The 20160-nt window shown below is 39.7% G+C and overlaps 1 protein-coding gene across 1 annotated transcript in view; it reads left to right on the forward strand.

The window, feature by feature from the left end:
* The window catches only part of GPR26 (G protein-coupled receptor 26), a 29025-nt gene extending 12197 nt beyond the window's left edge, over positions 1-16828 (forward strand). Inside the window, exons 2-3 of the mRNA XM_054982104.1 lie at positions 5937-6050; positions 16597-16828. Of these exons, the coding sequence (XP_054838079.1) occupies positions 5937-6050; positions 16597-16828 (346 nt within the window). The remainder of the gene's footprint in view (positions 1-5936; positions 6051-16596) is intronic.
* Positions 16829-20160: the final 3332 nt, after the last annotated feature.

Consider the following 20160-nt stretch of genomic DNA (forward strand, 5'->3'; position numbering starts at 1 on the left):
CGGTTGTTTTTGATATGTTCTCTGTTTTCACAATCTGAAGTAATTTTTCTGTACTTCTACTGATGTAATCATTCAGGCGTCTCTTTTCTTCTTCTACTACCTGATGTATTATTATTATTATTATTATTATTATTATTATTATTATTATTATTATTATTATTATTATTATTATTATTATTATTATTATTATAGTCCCATATCTCTTAACCACTACACCAAACTGGCTCTCATTTCCTCTTGCCTTTCCCTCTCTAACTCTCTATTCCTCTTTCTGTGGAGACAGTTCAGACAGAAGGGCAGGAAGAAGATGGGAGAAGGAAGACAAGGGTGAAGATTCAACATCCTCCTCTCCCAATTGGAGGCCTTTTCAGGAATAGAGGGTGACCTCTGATGGCCTCATCTCTGAGAAAGAGGGTCATGTAATGCCTTTGCTCAGTGACCCACCAGCTATGGATCATTAGCCTTCTCATTGTACTGCCAGTGTCAACCCACCTCCTCATACAGAAATTTACCAGAATCATATAAGGCAGTATAGGCCAGGCCAAAATATTTCTCTTTATTTAGGCTTTTAATGTAAGTCTCCCATTTAAAAAGTTGTTTTTATGGTCAATTTCTAGATAATGGCTGTTTAATACATATCATTTTAGACTGACCATTGTGGCTTTTATGGTTTGTTTTAATATTGATAATATTATGCTTGTTTTTTTTTAAAGATTGTATTTGTTTTTGATTTGTGGGCTACCTTGAACAGGTCTCTGGAGACATGGGTTCACTAAAAGGAGGTACAAACTCAAAATGAAGATATTCAGTTCAGGCCAGGAAGCTTACCAAATTCAACAGCATTTCTAGAGTTAACCCTGCTTCCCTTCTCTGCTTTACTTCACTGCGTCCTGCCATTTCAAGCTTATTTTCTCATAGCCAGACTCTGATATAGAACATTAGATGGCCTATGTGGGAATGCTGGATGCAACTGAACACAGAGAAGCAAAGTACAGGAGACAGGGTTTACCTCCTCTCACCTGCAGTTTTGAGATTCTGTTAACTGAAAGGAACAGCCAGTCTGGTACAGTGGATAGAGTGCTGGACTTGGATCTGGGAGACCCAGGTTTGAATCTCCTCTCTGCCCAGGGCCAGTCATAGGTCTTCATCCTAACCTACCATAGAGGGCTGTTGTGAGGATAAAACAGAGGAAAAGGGAAAGATACAAATAATTGGGTAGAAAGGTGGGGTGTAAATGAAGAAATTAATTTAAGAAAATTAAGCCTTAAAGTCCTTGCAAGTAAAACACCTGCTTGAATAATTGATTAACATTTTAGATGGAGTTTTGCTATTTCTGCCCAAACAAGGCATTTGTAATGCTTGAGCAGGGCAAAACAAACAAATGTCAAATATAACAAGATTATGAAATCTCCCAATTCATGCACTAAAAAATACTGGTGCAAATTGCATTAGCTTTTAACTTTATTCTTGAATTAATTGCATTAGTGACTTTTCAGCATGTCACTGACCCCCTCCTGACAATCTATCTGTTGTATTTTGTTTTGAGAATTGTGATCTGTGAGAAAAGGGAATATCATGAAGGTTCACCCCACCCCCCACAAGTCCCTTTGATTTCCTCCAGCATTTTTGGTCCAAGGGAAAAACCAACTATATTCCTTAAAAGTAGATGGATCTCTTGCATATTTGCATAGCACATGCTTGGAGCATGATGTACAATGCAATGAAAAAAAGACGTCAGATTGCTATTGAAGATAGTTATATTAACAAGTTTCAGCTTTCTTACAGAACACCTTTCAGTACATTTTTGCATCATTTTGTGTCTTGGGCAATAAGGGTTACAAGAGGGACCCTCAAGGACTTGTGGGGAAGGAAAATTCCCCATTTGCCTCCTCTTTCTCCCTTTGCCACCAGCTCCAGCTTACTCCCCCAATCCCCACACATTCTGGTTCAGTCCTTCGCTGTCCAGCTTCTCCCCACCCCAGCATTACTGGCTATCTCTATTAGCTCCAGCTCCCAGCTGGCCCTCCCCCCTTCTTGCCTTTTCTTTCATCTGGTTGCTGCCACCTCTGTCTGTCACCCATGACAGCAACACAAAATGCCATGCAAACTATATGCATAGATATCACTGTTAACTTTTATTTAAAACTAAGATTTTCTGCAAATCTCTCTTAAATTTACAAAAACCTAAAGTGTAGCTCTGGCTGGTCCCATAATGTGGATTTACCTATCAGTACTGGGACAACCTCTTAGATATACAGGGAAAATTTACAACAAAAAAAAAACCTGAAAGGTAATTTCCAACATGCTTGAAAGAATTCTATAAATTATGTGATTCATCAGTTCAGTGCTTTGTATATCTGAAGCTGGCTTGGAAATAATAACTATAACACATCTCTACTTCTTTCAAGAATTCATCCATTGTAAAGATTTATCAGTCATGTAGGTGTTCTTGTTTTATTCAGAGGAGTAAAATATTAAGCCTATACACTGTGTAGACATTCAAAAGTGTCCAAAATTTGCTAGTAAGCTGACTCAATTTTTCCTCCTTTTATTAAAAGTGAGATTCAGATTGGAAAGGAACTGCTCATAGGTACAAGCCATTATAGCATCACACCTAGAGGAATGGCTTAGTGTGTGTGACAGTATGAGTTTATACAGGAGCTCCAGAAACATAGCTAAATGTCAAAGGCAACCTGAACTAAAAGCCTTGTTTCAGTGTAGCTTCTTTTGTTGTCTGTGAACAGAAATAGCACTGATTTCAGTGCAGTGTTTTATCAGGACACTGTGGCTATTTTAAGACCCTAATGGATTTTCACATGGCTGAAAAACAGCCCAGAATTGGCTCAAAACTGGACCACCCCAGGGTCTATTTCATGTCATATATATTCAGTATTTCTGCACTAAACATGGAAGAACATAGTGATTCTATCTGCTGTGCAGGGTTGGGGGGGCTGTGAATAAAAATGTATAGATATGCAAAGAATAGGAGCCTCCAGAGCTCCCAGGCACTGTCATTTCACTCAGCAATTATTAACAGATACTAAGGCACATATTTTTGAAGCCAGTCATAAATGTATTCATTTGGAAGCACGATATATGTGAACATTTAATGCATTTATTCAGAATGCATTGTGTTCCAGTCACTTTTCAGCAGATTTGCACAATCTGACCACCAACCTGCTCATGGTCCGTCTGCTATTTACGGCACCCCACCAGAGGCTTGGCAAACGTCCATCCTGCTGGGGGCTGCAGAAGCAGGAGTGCTGAACAGAAGTTCTTTCAAACAATGTTATATTTAACTGTTATGAGAAGGTAATGGTTTCAGACCACTGTTTGTCACAATTACAAATACTTCACAATTACAATACTTCACAATAGAAACCTCATACACCTTTCTATCCAGACATTTTCCACATATTGCTGTGGAATTCAGGGCATTCAGAAATATTCCTGTCATTCACATGTGGTTTGGGAAGTAAGCAGCCTGGAATAGGAACTAGGAGGCCGGAATGATAGATTTAGAGGTGCCATAAGGAATGGACTTCAGGGTAGAAGTCTGAGGTCCTGGTTCATGGACTTAGCAGGGCCCCCAAAATTGGACTGTAACTTTAGACTTGAAGTATACAAAGCCAAATAAAGGGGGCACCCATTAGATCATAATCTAAAATGACTGAATGGCACCATTGAATACATTACAGAAGCAAAGTGGTACTCACACTTAGTATTAATCTATCATGAGTGCTGGTCACCCTACCCCACAGATCTGTTAATGCCAGTCAGATTGTGCAATATATGCATGACTATTTCAATGGATTATTTTATTGATTGATGTTTTAATTTTTTCTACCATTTTTATTGTATTTGTTGTATTTTGTGATCTGCTCTGAACCCATTTGCAGGGAGAGTAGAATCTAAATTTAATAAAATAAATATTTTTTGAGAAAGAACATTCCGTATCATTTATTTATTTCATATATTTTTATGAAACCTCTTCAGAGTCCTGCTTCAGGCAGCTCACAATTAAAACCATGTTGCAATATTAAAAACAAGCCATTAGATATAACATAAAAACTCTGCATAAGACAGAAGCAAACCATTAAAAATCTGGTAAGATAACCCTAATTAAAAGCTCGGGTAAAGAGATGTGTTTTGGCCTGGCACCAAAAAGAAAGTAAAGTAGGGCACCGGGCAAGTCTCAAGGGGCAAGGCATTCCAAATGTGAGATGCTGCTACAGAAAAGGTTGTGTCAATTTATCAGCCACGTCACCTCTGAAGGTAGGGACACACATAGCAGATTTTGAGAGGCAAATCTTAACTGTCAGGCTAGATAGTATGAGAAAAGGCAGTCTTTTAGATATCTTGGCTCCAAGCTATTTGTAGTCTTAAAGGTAAGAACTAGCACTCAAATAACAACAACAACGTGCTTTTATACCACCCTTCCAGATAGATTAGTGCCACACTCAGTGAACAAAGTCAGTGTTATCATCATTATCCCCACAATACAGCTGGGGAGCTGGGGCTGACAGGAGTGGCATGCCCAGGGCCACCTGCTGAGCACATGGCAGTCATGGGAGTTGAACTAGCAGAGTGTTGATTCAGAGCCCAGCCACTTAACTATGTTACAGCAGCTCTCTCTGAATTGCGCCTGTGATAGTCTTCCCTTATTACAATTTTCCTGACTCAGAAGTGGATGATGAAAGAAAAGGTTTGCATTATTACCTTAAACGGAAAATAAATCTTTGAAGACAAAATAATATTTTGGAGAGATTTGGAGGAAAGGGGCACAACTGAGTCTTGGACCACAAAGCCACAGTAAGTCATTTGCTAAAGCTCACTTCATTTCTTCTGATAGATTTGAATGAAGTGAGAGCTGATAAGGACCTAGGCAACTGCCTGGCAAATATAGATTGCTAAAGTGACATCCATTCCAAATATTCCCAATCATTCAAATTCCTTTTTTAAAGTGCTGGCCCTTCATACATTTTTCTTCTCAAATACCTTCTAGGCCAGAATTAGCCATTGCTGCTCCTGATTTCATTTTAGGAAATGGTCCCTGTATTTTCAATGCTGGGCACCTAGTAACATTAAGCAGAATAGAGTTTTCCCTGTTGTTCTGAGTGCCTCTGCCCTTCACTGTTCTATCATCTTTTGATCCTGGCTGGGAACCAGCCACCAATGATTCTGAAATTGATTTGGGTTCTTTACTGGATTGTACAAGAACACCTCTGGAGCTGCCATAATCTATGACCCAAAGACCTCATGGCAAGTGGGAAAGGATCTGGCATATTCTCCTTGAGCATCAGTTAGTATTTGGCAACAATGAGTCTGAATAATACAGAAAATTGCTCAGATACTCAAGGAGGTGTCACTCAGATTCAGGGATGTGTAAGCTGAGGGATAGTGTACTGAAATTAATTATTTTACCCACTACAGTTCCTTTGTAATTAATAAAGTTCTGGCCCAGAACTCTCACTAATGAGTTAGGGACCATACGCTTCACCACTATGTTGCCTTACGTACTATCTGTTGTTTGAAATATGGGTTCCTATGAGCTACCTTGCTTCATTTTATCTAATGTCAGTCCTAGAATTGCTCATATTCTGTTTCAGCATTTCTCCAACACTGTATTGGATTTTTGTTAATGCTTTGTCTTTGTAAACTTGTGCTTATTTACCATATGGCATTGTTTATGAAAATGTCCTTGATATTGACTGTACCAATCTCACCCTGAGTCTCAATGAGAAAGGCATAAATGACATAAATAACAATAATAATAGTAAAATATTAGATAATTTAAGACCTAGTAACGTTCTATACAAACAGGAATACCTGGAAACAGGAAAATACAGATTACTAACGCTACATGTTAAAGTACTGGCATGTTGTTCAGAATTATAATTCACTTTTTGTTTTGTTTTATGATAAATATTACACAGTGTAAGAGAGCGATGTCTAGAAGAACAGAAGAGAAGAAGACAGCGAGCAACCAAGAAAATCAGCACCTTCATTGGCACTTTTATACTTTGCTTTGCACCATATGTAATCACAAGGTAAGGCTAAAACTAGCCACTTTGATAGCATCTAAACAAATCTGGACAGCAGATAATCCACTGCTAGATTGTGTATTTTCAATATTTCATAGAATTGTAATGCTACATGTTGCTATCCCTAATTTCTCATATTTTATGGGCTCCACTGTAGCAAAGTGTTTGTTAATGAATAGGAACACAGGTTACATCCCAATAGAGGAGTTTTTAATTGGAGCAGAGAAGAATACAGTCACAGAGCAATTCTATGCAGTTGCCCGCTTGGGTTATACTGGAGTAACTCCATATAGAACTGTATTCTTAGGGTCCCAAAAGATCAGACAGGACCATTTTGATGCAGCAAATAATACATCCATGTTTCAAGCTCATGGTAATCCTTTGAGTGAAGAGGCTGCCAGTATTTTGGATGGGAGTGCTATTTAGAGAAGCAGGGAGCAAAATCTCTTCTCCTTATAGTATAGAGAATGTGATTTGTTCTTACAGATCATATTTATTTATTTATTTATAGTCCGCCTTTCTCACTGAGACTCAAGGAAGATTACATAGTGTGAGATTAGTACAATCAGTATCAAGTACATTTCAATACAGTATCAAGGGCATTTCCACAAGCAATGCCATAGGGTAAACAGACACAAGTTTAAAAGACATAGCATTAGCAAGAATCCAATATAGAGTAGAAAAAATACTGAACATAATCAGTTCTAGGATTGACATTAGACAACATGGAACATAGGTAGTACATAGGAGTACATATACAAAATAGACCACATTTTTCTTCACATGACTTTTTAACAATTTAATTTTGAATTTATCTACTGTAAATCAGAATAACCAACAGATGATTCTTAATGGTTACAAATAGAGATAGGCACAAAACAGGAAAAAAATGAACCCTGAGTTTCGTGGTTCGTCACATTCCATGAATCACAAATCATGAACTTTCATGAAATTGTGCTGTTTCGTGAAACAATTTGTTAGGTTTGTAATTCGTCAGATCCCGGGGCCCGACAATGGCCCCCTTCATACCCAGAGTTGCCAAACTCACATGGAGACTTCAGCAGGCTCTCTGACTGGATCACCTTGATGTTTCTTGCAAAATTCATCTTGAACACTATTCAAGTATTCTTCCTAGTAGCTTTGTAGCTATGCAGCAGCTGTTTGGTCATAGTAGCTTATCATTGCTTTTACTCAGTCCAAGAACTTAGTCATCTTACTTACTGAAGAAGAGGTAGTCTCCCCTGGCATCATGGTTGTTTGGGCCATTAAACCTTCAAGCAACCTATATAGGGTACCACATTCTAGTTTTACTGTTTGGGATAGAATGCAGAGAAAAATGGCTCTAAACCCTTTTCCTCTTAGGGTATTTTAATCTGTACAGTAGCAAAGAGAGTCCTCAAAGTACAGCCACTTGCCACTTAGTTTTCTTTTTCAGAAAGCTACCTGGGGTAAAAACACAACCCCAGAAAAGTATGTTTTTTGCCATTGGAGTATTTTTAAACCCCAGTCTATGTTACATATTGACTGGAAAAAAGTAGCTCACACCTTTTTTTAGAAAACACTGCTCCAGGAAAGCCTTTTATGATGCTCTGGGGAGATACAGTCCTTTGCAACAAATTGATGACCATTCCTGATAAATATTTACCTAATCACAGAAATATATGTTTGTGGTATAGAAAATATACTCCAAGGTACAAACATGTTAGGTATCATTAATTTTAGATTTTTTAAAGTGTTTTCCTTTAAAATTCATGAAAGTTTATATCTGCTTTGGACTTAAGGTATCAAAAAACTTTATTTTTGTTGTTCGAAATAATTGAACTTTGTCTAAGGGTAGAATACACCCCAAATGAAATATGTGTATTATTAGGAGATTAGTTTGAGGGTTTAAATGGGCCAACTTGTATTATGCATTGAATCATTTGGTGTTTGTCTCCTCTTTGTGACTGCACAGTGTATCTTTTGCTCCCAAGACTAGAGTAGTGCAGATACATACATAAGATAAAGATTCAGTCATTCATTACACAACAGTTGGTGCAATTTACCCACTGGGAAAGGTTACAACGAAATAGAAAAAAAGGTGAACATTAATGTGGAGGGTAAAAATGGCAATCATAAAACAGTTGACTAAATTCAGTGAACAGTCAAACTTGAGTTTTGGGGGAAAGAGCTAAAGGAGGGGAAAATTTAGTCTCCTTGAACCCTAAAGAAACGAGAACTCCAAGAATCCTTAGTCCATTTGCATCACTTCTATGAGTCAACCGATAAATTCTAAGTCAAACACAGGATATCACAGCTTTTCCAACTTGGAGCATAACCAGTCTTTTGGCTTATGAGCAAATGAATAATATTTAACCATCCATTTCATAACCCATTAAATGTTAAAAGATAAAAAAAAAATCACTTGGAATGAGAATGGTAAAAAATTGCCATCCAAATAAATCAAAAGATTATACAGTATATTGAATAATAATGAATGGCTTGCATCCATTGGAGGGGTTCAATAAATCTCTGTACTGTTGCTATGAACAGTTGCTGGGAAGAAGCAAAAAGAAAAAGCTTCATTCAAAAACATCACTCAAAATTGTTCTAGTGGAAATGAATTATTGAAATCTTGATTACTGTGCTTCAGAAGCTGCATAAGAGGGAATGATCTGAAAGGTTACACTTGCTTTTCTGAACATTTGGAATGTGTACATTTATTTTTAACAAAATGGTTCATGGAAAAAATGAGAGTCTGCTTGTTATTCTTACAATATGACCACGTTTGGAGAATTATTGCCAATTATCTTTTTTAATATCAGAAGAACAGAGGAATTTTGGGAGATAGCCTTAAAGATGATGTTAGTATTTATTTATTTATACCCCACTGTCCTCCTCAGTTGGAAACTCAAGACAGTTGAGAACATCAATCTTCCTTCTTATGCTATTACTACTAAATGAATGACATTACTAAATAACAGTTAATCAGAAACTTAAGTCAAGATGATGACAAGTTTAACACTTGCGAATCTGTTGCATATATACTTTTGGAGTATATTCAGTAGTGCTTAGATTCCCTAAAATAAGGTTAGACCCAAAACACCATAAATGAAGTAAAATTTATAGGCATTCCTATAGCAGCCCCTGTGGCCTCTGAAGACGTGACCTGAGGGGAAGTGGCAACTTGTGGGAGGTGATATGCAATCAACCAGAAGAAACTTTGTATCTGTTCTTGTCCAGAGATGAGCGGGGAAGGCCAATTTCTGTAAATCTCACCTTCCTAGTATAGCTCCTCAAAGCACATCCAAGTCTGTTCCTGACTCTAAAGTAGCTTTCTGGGTGGTGCAGGGAACAGCAATGGGAAGGGGGAGGAAACAACAGCTTGAATCCTGCCAAAATTCAGCAGAGCATAACTTTCTGTCCTTGCTCTCATGCTGCAACCCAAAATGTTTGCTGAAGTGCCTCTCCTGCAGGAGAGGAGACTCCCAGGAACAGCATGAGGTGGGAGTTAGAGGTGTGTAGTTAAAGAGGGAAATAGCAAAAATCACTCATCCTTTTCTGTCAGAAACATTAAACTGCATCCTTTCTTCAAGCACAGCCCACTCGTGATGCTTAGGTTCCAGCTTCGAAACAAAGCTGGCACTTTCCCAGACAAGGACCTTTAAGTCCTATTGATTTCAGTGGAGAAATTGAAGATAACCTTTGCATGCTGAAATCAATAGGACTTCAGAGCGGCTGAATTGTGACCTGCCTTGTTGTTCTTATGCTATTACCATTCTTAGGAGATTGCTGCTAATTAATATATTTTTTAATATCAGAAGAAACACGGATGTAATTTTAAATCTGACTAATGTTATTAAATACCATTGACTTCAGACAGATGACAGCAGATTTATGGCTTGTTAGTAAGTTCAAGCACTCCTTGAAACATGCTCATTTATCTAATGTCAGCTTGTAAAAACATGGCACTGGAAGTTGACATTAGTTCTAGCTCAACAGCCACATAGGGTAGCTTTGGGACCATGAGCAGGAATCAAACATCCATTTACACAACAATCTCAGATGTTCTGGCTTCAAATGCTGCAAGGACTCTAGGATCCAGATGCACCATCCTAAGACATAAAAGCCAAACTGTGTTGCTGACAACTCACTTTTTATTCCTGCACATGTGCAGTACGCCACACATGCGCAGTGCGCAGGGATAAGAAGCAAGCAGCAGCAAAATGATTTGCCTCTCTGCTGCCTCCTCGGAGCCTCCACAGGCCTGGAAAGACCCAGCATGGCAGCAGAAAGGCCCAGCACCTTGGCGCTGCGCCTTCCCACTGCTTCAAGGCTTTTGGAGGCCTGTGGAGTCAGGCCACTGCTTCCTCCCTGCCCAGCTGATCTGTGGACGAGGCAGGGCTGCGGCTTCTCTCCTCTTCTGCTGGGTGAGGGGGGGAAGGGCCTGCCCGCCTCTCAAGCCACCACCCTCTCAAGCCACTGGCTTCAGATCTGGCTGGACAGGCTGTAGGACAGGCGTCCATCCCTTCCCTTCCACTGTGAAAAGGAGGAAGAGCCCACCTGCCTCTCAAGCCACCGGCCTCTCAAGCCACTGCCATCAGATCCATTCAGCCAGGCTGTAGGACAGGCAGGCACACTTCCCATTCACTGCCGGGGGAGGTGGGAAGAGCCCACCCACCTCTTAAGCTGCCTCTGAAGCCACTGGCCTCAGATCCAGCTACCCAGGCTGTACTTGCATGGGCTCCCCTGAACAGCATTACAGCACAGAAACAGTTGCAAAGAAAATGGGGACTGGATTTTCCATAAAGGTCTCTGGCCCCTAATAGACCCTCTTCCTCCTTCTGGACCACTGCACTCAGCTGCACAGAGTTCAGTAAAGCCCAGCCCCTTCCAACCCTCCTCCGTCACTGCAGGCATCCCAGTGGTTCCCAGAAGGAGATGCTTGCCCAGAATGCCAGTTTACTTGCATGGGATCCATTGAAATGCATTGCAGCACAAAACCAGTGGCAATGAAAATGTGGAATGGATTTTCCAAAAAGGTCTCTGAGTCCAGACAGACGCCCCCCTCCCTTTGGACAGCAGCACTCAGCTTCTTAGAGCCCCTCCCAGCCTTCCCCCATCCCTGCAGGCATCCCGGTGGTTCCCAGGAGGACAGCCTTGCTGAGGCTAGGGGTTGGGGGAAGACCTGGCATGGCTTCCGAAAGAGGCACACAGAGAGTTCCTTAGGAGAAAATTGGAGCTCAGGATGCAAATTTACTTGCATGGGTTCCATTGAAAAGCATTAGAGCACAAAAAAAGTTGCAAAGAAAATGTGGAACAGATTTTTTTATAAAGGTCTCCGAGCCCAGATAGACTACTCTTGGACTGGTTGTAGCAGCAGAAGTGTTATTGGGCTGGAATGCTGGGTCGCAGCATAGAATGACTGCTCCTGGGAATAGGCTTTCCCCTAAATCCACAGTGAGTATAGGGTTGCCAGCTCCAGGTTGGTAAATTCCTAGAGATTCGGGTAGCGGAGCCTGGAGGGAGTGGAATTTGGGGAGGGAACTCAGTGGGTATAACTTCATAGAGTCCAACCTCCAAAGCAGCTATTTTCTTCAGGGGAACTGATCTCTATGCCCTGGGGATCAGTTGTAATTCCAGGAGATCTCCTGCCACCACCTGGAGGCTGGCAACCCTAAGTACAGCACTGAAGCATTTTGTGCTGCTTTTCAATTGACCTGCTGAGAGGGAGCTGCCGAATCCATTTTCTAGAGCCCGTTGTATTTGTTCACACAATGGGCACTGTTTCTAATCTTCACATAATAGTGAAAGGTAGAAGGGAGTTTTTAATGCAAAAGCATAATTGAACGTTTCAGCTTCTCTTTGTCCCACCAGTGCAAAACCATGGGATCAGAACGTTAGTGTAATAAGCAAAATGTATATTACAGAACTGCTTCCTGTTTCATTAGCGTCATACTATACAGAGTATATAATGGTTAACTCAATCACAGTCACCAAGTACTCTTAACATTTAGAAAGCATGTTATTTATGGTTTTAATTGGCACAGAAGTAAATCCTGTTTACTCATTTTAGGGATCTGGTGGGATTAATAGCACCAGAGCTTATTCTATTTTAGGGATGAAGAATATATTTAGCAAGATGTGGTATAATAACTTCTTAAGAATGCTTATGAGGGAATAGATGATGGGCATCTATGGGCATCAAACAAACTCTCCAGGAGCCTGATTCTGCTCTGAACTGCAGAACCTTCCCCTCCGTGCAGAATTCCAAAGCTGAAACAATCCCTGCAGGTAGTTATTTGCATAATTTCCTGCAGGGGCTATTTCAACTCTGGAGGACAGTATAGAGAAGAAGGCATGAGACAGATGTTTCTCCCCTGGTGCTGCAGATCTGAGCAAAATTGGGCCCCATAGATGTTGTATGTTTGCAAAGAAAGTGATGGGGAACCTCAACCTCACTTGCCAAAAATTATAACGTGTAATTTGGTCCTATGAAGGGCTGTACCACAAGATCCTTCCAAATTTACAGTGGTCTCTTAGAATCATAAAGTGATCTAGAAATAATCTTCTACAATATTCTGTGTTATGGTGGCAGTCTTTAAATTAGGAGGGAATTTCCAGTGGCAGACAGATGCTCTAAGAAAATAGGGGAAAGTCATGTATATAACAGACTAGCAGTGGTGAAGAGAGCCCACAAGTCACAGCTGACTTATGGTGACACCTGGCAGAGTTTTTATGGCAAGAGACTAACAGAATTGGTTTGCCATTGCTTGCCTCTGCAACCCTTGTCTTCATTGGAGGTCTCCCTTCCAATTACTAACCAAGGCAGATCCTGCTTAGCTTCGGAGATCTGACAAGATCAATCTCACCTGGGCTAACCAGGTCAGGGAATGACAGACTTGAGGAATATATATTTTCCTATCTCCTTTACCTGTATTAATAATCTTTAGATGGGGGAGTCAGGATTCAGTTCAAAATGATTTTCTGCTTAGACGCCTCTGTTCACAAAGTTTAATTCTGTCAGCATTTGCACCTAATGAAATACTGCTGTAGAGATAGAGCCCCTGAACTTTGGTGGGCTTAACAGGAGTACAGAGTACTGTAGCAAGAATAGAACAGATGAAACGCCTAAATGAAATACAATTCATAGTGATCTGAATCTTGGACTCTTATGTGTGACAGAAATATTCCATACATGTATAAATACATGTGATTAGTACCATCAAGATGTTTGAATATGCACCAAATAAAAAGACAGCCACCTGCATTTGAGCGCATGTTCAAGTATGCACCTGATTTGTGTCTGTGATTTGTGCTCCCACAAGCGGCATATGTGCAAACATTTGCTTCTGCCCATGGATCTAATTCAACTGGATCAGGACATGAACATATGAAGTATAATTCATCTTACAGTTTGCAAATTTAGAAACAAGCAAGGGCATTTAAGGAAATGCAGTATTAAACTCCTAAAGATTCTTCTGATAAAACAAGTTGTTCTTTAATAGTCATCAATCACCAGGAAAAAGAAAGTATTGTTTGTTTCTTTAACATTCCTATTTAATATGCTTACATAAAGGTTAATTATAATGCATAACATTGATTGGCACAGAGTAAATATGAGCCACATCGCATTTTGGTCTCTCAAGGTATACCCACTGAGCTTCATCAGCCTCCATCAGAATATTAATAAGCCACATTAATAAAGCATTTTAGATATTGGAGAATGAATTATGCCTTCTATAATATAACCCTTTGGCCTCCACTCTGAACTGTCCTGCTCATCCTCTGACTGATAACAGTAAAAACCTTCCTAGAATAACCACAAAGGAATCTGCAGAACTATACATGCTTCTTAATAGAGATCACAAACATAAGAGTCACACTGATTGCACATGACAGAACATTCCATTCTATTAATCAGATTTTCCCAGAGGATGTAACAGCCTTATTCCATCATTGCCTGACAACCAGTTACTTCCAATGGGATAATGAATTCTATGAACAGATGGATGGGGTGGCCATGGGGAGCCCTCTCAGCCCAGTTATAGCAAACTTCTACATGGAACATTTTGAAAAAACAGCTCTAGAATCAGCACCCCCTCAAACCTAGTGTATGGTTCCGGTTTGTGGATGATACATGTATCATTTGGAGCCATGGGGAGGAAGAATTGATGGGGTTTTTGAATCATCTCAACAACATCCACCTGAACATATAATTCACAGTGGAGAAAGAAATCGAGGGAAAACTCCAATTTCTGGATACCTTGGTCATCCGCAAAGCAAACTTTCAGTTAGGTCACAAGGTCTACAGGAAACCCACTCACACTGATTGGTACTTACACAAAAACTCCAATCACCATCCCCGACAGAAAAGAGGCATAATGAAAACATTAGTGGATCGTGCAAGATGGATATGTGAGCCGCACTTTCTCAATGAGGAAATTAATCATCTAAACCACGCACTTCAGGCAAATGGCTACTCCAGAAACGAAATCCGAAGAGCAATCAAACCCAGGATGAATCAAACAACCAAGGAAAAACAGTCTCCTACAGGAAAAGTGTTTTTGCCATATATCAAAGGAATTACCGATCAGATGGGAAGCTTATGAAAAAGCATAACCTTCAAGCAGTATTCAGACCCACCCGAAAAATACAACAGATGCTACGATCAGCAAAAGACAGTAGAGACCCCCTCACCTCTGCAGGAATATACCGTATACCCTGCAGCTGTGGACAAGTTTACATCGGGACCACAAAGCGTAGCATCCAGACAAGAATAAAAGAACATGAAAGACACTGCAGACTTGGACAACCTGAAAAATCAGCAGTGGCTGAACATAGCCTAATTCAAACAGGGCACAGTATCTTATTCCAGGACACCAAAATACTGGACAACACTTCCAACTACTTTGTCAGACTGCACAGGGAAGCCATTGAAATTCACAAGCATAAGCAAAACTTCAACAGGAAAGAAGAAACCTTAAGAATGAACAGAGCATGGTTTCCAGTTCTGAAAAACACCAGGCTAACAAAACACTCTACACCCGACAATAGCCCTGCAGAGAAGATTAGCACATCAAGCACCAATCCATATGCAAAAGAACCTCCTCAGGATACAGTGAAGCCTCCCGCCATTAGCATTCCACACCCTGGGAAACTCTTACAGGATGACTCAGCTCAACCCCACCCCTCCTGAGTAGATATAAATGACCTGCCAACTTTCCACACTGTGACACTGAGAGATCTCTGTCTTTTGGTGCTACACCTCTGAAGATGCCAGCCACAGCTGCTGGCGAAACGTCAGGAACTACAATGCCAAGACCACGGCAATACAGCCCGGAAAACCCACAACAACCATCGTTCTCCGGCCATGAAAGCCTTCGACAATACAATTCCATCTGGAACTTGACAGAATGACACAAAGTAATTATAAGGACGTGGAGATGATTGTTTATTTAAAATCAATAGTTACTATTGCCTTTAAATAATGCTTCTGGATAACAGTGTCCATAAATAGTTTCTTCTTCCTCCTCCTTAATGGTACATCTGCATGCACATAGTGCAATGATCAGAAAAAAGGAGAGGGGGAATAAACCTGCAAGCAACTAAAACTGAAAAGCCCCCACCCCAAACAAAAAAAAAGTCGAGGGAAAATGGGAATAAGTTAATCTAGACTTACAAAGCAATGATAAATGAATTTTTAGCATAAAACAAAGGATCAAACACGTTTTGACAATGTTTTCATCCACTATTTCAAAATAACAATGCAACATATTCTTACATCAAAGAACGTACAAATCTCCATATGTGCCCAGGGATCTTGTGGCTTCAGTAAATCTTCAATAAATCTTTAAATGTGATACCTACAAAATAAAATGTCAAAGCTGCTGATAAACTATAGCTGTCCACTTAAATAAAAGGAATTCAATTTTCTTTTTACAGACCCAATAACTACAGTATAGATATGAAATATACTGAGTTTTTTAGGTGAGGTGCTCACTGAGTTGCCATAAATCACCAGAAAAGGATAAAAATGTTTTGGCAACGCTGGTAACAACAACAACATTCAATTTATATACTGCACTTCAGGACACCTTAACACCCACTCAGAGCAGTTTACAAAGTATGTTATTATCCACACAACAATCACCCTGTGAGGTGGGTGGGGCTGAGAGAGCTCTAGAGAGCCGTGACTGACCCAAGATCACCAAACTGGCTTCAAGTGGAAGAGTGGGGAATCAAACCCAGTTCTCCTGATTAGAGTCCTTTCACTCTTAACCCCTACACCAAACTGGTTCTGGTTTGCTTATACCTCGTTTATAGGATCCCTGTATAGAAATCTTGCAGGAACTGTTTGTTTGTTTGTTTTACTGTTATGCTTTATTCTGGGGACAACGGGTAGAGTTGGGTCTATGTTTTTATGCCTTTCTATTCCCAGAAATTATCTGGTTCCTGTTGAAAACAGACTACTGGACTAGTCCAGGAGGTCTATTCTTATACTTGAGATTCTTGGTTCTTATAGCTGAAATACTTGCTCTGACAATAATGCTATTTCTTCTTTTCTTGGCAGATTGATAGAATTGTCATCTATAGTCCCAATCAATACACACTGGGGAGTCATTTCCAAGTGTCTGGCTTATAGCAAAGCTGTTTCAGATCCTTTTGTGTACTCTTTGTTACGACACCAGTACAAGAAGACATGGAAGGACGTCATAAATAAAATTCTTAAAAGAAGTTCAATAAATTCATCAGCCCTCACAAGTGAATCACAAAGTCGGAATATTTTGCAAGTAAATGAATAAAGAAGCCAGTCTGAACTACTTGTTAAATGAAGGCTAAAAATGGTGGGGAGAAGAGGATAAGTAGTAGCAGGTGCCTCCTTAGTATCATCAGCTGAAAATGTTGGAAAGCTTGCCTTTGAAATCTTCAGCAACTTGGGTAATGAACTCTACAACAAAGCTGGCTGCCTTTCAATATTGATATTCAGTCTTATCTACAAAATCTCTACCAGCTTCATGAAATGTGTGTATATGTAAAGGCAATTTTTTGTCTTTATTCAACACTGGTTGTCCATCAGTATGGTAATGATAAAGTGGTTGTTACATGTCCAAAAACAACTGCTTTTCCCTGAGTGGAGAATCTTTGGACTTTCGTGATAGTTTGGGTGTGGAACAGCAAATTAACAATTTGCCAGCATGTGACCATGGCAACTATATTCAAGAACAAATAGTCATTCCTTATTCTTTTTGAGGTTGGACTCATTTGGCTGTACACATAAACGGGAAATCTGAACACCAGTTCTAGCCTCCATCCCCATTGTAGATGTTTGTTGTTCTGTCTCTGTGAAAATATAAAGACAGAGACTCTTATTGTGGCTTAGTTTGGTTTATGTTTGTCACAGGTAACACTCTTGACCCTGGTATACCAAAGAGCAAAATAGCTTTTGCACGCCACAGGTGATACATCCAAAGGATTCTCATTTCAGGGACTGCAAGTAGTGCTTTCGTACTACCCCCAGACATGAAGGTTTTGGTGACCCACTATACAGATGGTTGACAGGGACCACCAATAGCTTAGCTAACAGAGACTATAAGTGGGTTTTTGCTGGGAAGGGGGTGCTGCTCTGAGAGAAATCTCTTCCTCTGGACACATGCTATCCTTCCCAATTGTGTATAATCATACCATATCATGAATGCAGAAAGTTGCCGCCTCTCCCTACCCAAATGTTTCCATGTTGCAATGGTTTTTTGACTGTGTCTCTGCATCAAAACATAGGTGTCTAATGACTGCAGTGCTCTAGTTTGCACAGGCTGCTGAGCAGTCTGGAATGTAATGCTCTTCACAATGCAATAGCTAACATCCTTTTCTAAATGATAGTGAAGATCCTGTATGGATTCTTTAAGAACATGCACAGAAATGCTGCAGAGAACTCCTAAATCAAGGCTCGGAACTAATTAAAGGGGTTTCACACATGCCAAAAGAATAGCGTTAGCTAAATATGTTTTTCATTTTAAATTCAGAAAATCAAGATCAGCTAAGATTTTTTTAAAAAAGTAATTAAAAATCGTATGGGAGAGTGATAAGTGCGACCAACGTGTATTTTAAAACTAGAAAAAAAAACCTTCTGTGACCAGAATGCTGTTTTACAAGCCACTAATAATGGGAAGTTAGTTCCTAAAATAAAACCCAGTTTGAGAAACCAAAATGAAAGGGGATGATTCAGTCCCCCTTCATCCACAGCTCCAAGTGCTCTGAATGATCCCTTACTGCTGGTTCCTCTCCTCCCGTGAGCAGCCCTTCTCAGGGCATGCCCAGTGATTTGCTTGTGGAAGCCCTCAAACAGTTATATGAATTTTGCACAAAACCATGAAAAAATGCCCATTTGAAACATCCCTTTTTAATGCTTCTTTAATGCCATTCTGTTAATTTTATTTAAACCTAGTGAATATTATAACATCCATTTTTTTCAAAATGCTGTAGGATTAGTTAAAAAGGAACTGCCTAGAAGTGGGCATGAACTGAAATACAAATCAAAGTTTTATATGAACCGGGCCGGTTTGTGGTTCACAAACTGGTGGTTCGTCAGAGCCCATTTTTGACAAACCACCATGAACTTTAAGCCAGTTTGGTTAGTTTTTCGGTTCATCACTGCAGACAGTCTGGTGCCGATCAATCAGTTTCCTAGACAATGGGAGGTGGGGTTTCTGTAGACTTTCTGCTGACTTGGAAGTGACAATTTGCTGACCCGGAAGTGACATTTTCACAAACCAAATGAACTGGTTCATGAACCAGGGTAGGTTTGTGAAAGTTCATGGTTCGTGGTTTGTGAAATGTGATGAACCACGAACCGTGTGGTCCATTTTTTTACTGGTTCATGCCCATCTCTAGGTCTCTTCTAATTCTAATGCTACAATTTATTTCAAGTATCATCTATTGATTCTTCATACATTGATAAGTAAGGAACTTTTCAAATAAAGGTTTGTAAGGCCATTTGCCTTTTTATGATGGGTCTTAAGTCAGAAGAATTTGTATTTGCCTTAAAATTTGTGTTTGTTGAATGAAGTGGTTACCAAGAAGTTATTAATGATCTTCTTTGGTACCACTGCATTGCACAACTACAAAAAATATCATTGTTCTGAACTCCTGCTCTGAAGTGACTCAACTAAATAACTTTCAGTAAAGGTTGTTAAGTTGCTGATAGTTTCCCCCTAAACATATCATTCAGCAGCTGAATCTGAGTGTCATTCATTATCTCAACCCAGAACTCCTGCGAACTGCAGCTTAGTCTGAAGCACTTACATGTAAGGGTAGATCCATTCAGAGAGCTGCTTCTTACACTGAAAGGTTTGCAGTGACCATCTGCAAGCACATTGAGACTTCTGTGGATTGGAAAGTTTTCTCTATATCTGGCCATCTGCAAAATTGTCAGCTACCATATCTAACTTAAACACTTGATCAGGCATGAAAGCATTTCTATCAATAAAAAAGAGGAGGGAATTCATCTGACTTGTTAACTGATTTTTTGACTGCATTAGCAATACATTTTCTACTAATTTTACATTCTAAATCAATAAATGGTGTTCCTATTGACTGACAATGTTTCTTAAGAGAATGTTCTCTTGCAGCTATGCCGGTAGGTAGCATACCAGTCTGCTTATATCTATGGCTTACAGTTCCATTTCATGCATGTTTCTTTGTTGCTTCACTATTTATCCAGTCATACTTACAGTTAACAGATGACTTTGTAATTAAATAGTTTTACTTCCAGCAATCTGGACAGAAGTAACTCATTGATCTTTTTTTCTCTGGAGCCTATTTGTAACAGTCATCTTTTCTCAGCTAAAGCTAAAGGTTAGATGAGATGGTGTCCATGTCAAATCTTTCTTGCCTTTTAAAGAAGATGTAAAGAAAAATCCTAATCATAGTGATATTTTAGGATATTGTTTTTGCTATTGTAATTTCAGGAATGTACTCAATCAAAAACACATAACTGGTTTTAATTATCTGCTGTAGTGTGATCTCTCCCCCCTCCCCCGACCTGGTGCCAGAAACCAAAGTAGTCTTTTGTTGAGATGACACTGCTCAAGGGATAATGAATATTATCTCAAATGAACCGGCTGTAAATCTTCATCTG

The sequence above is a fragment of the Eublepharis macularius genome, chromosome 6 (assembly GCF_028583425.1).
Source record: "Eublepharis macularius isolate TG4126 chromosome 6, MPM_Emac_v1.0, whole genome shotgun sequence".
Lineage (NCBI taxonomy): Eukaryota > Metazoa > Chordata > Lepidosauria > Squamata > Eublepharidae > Eublepharis > Eublepharis macularius.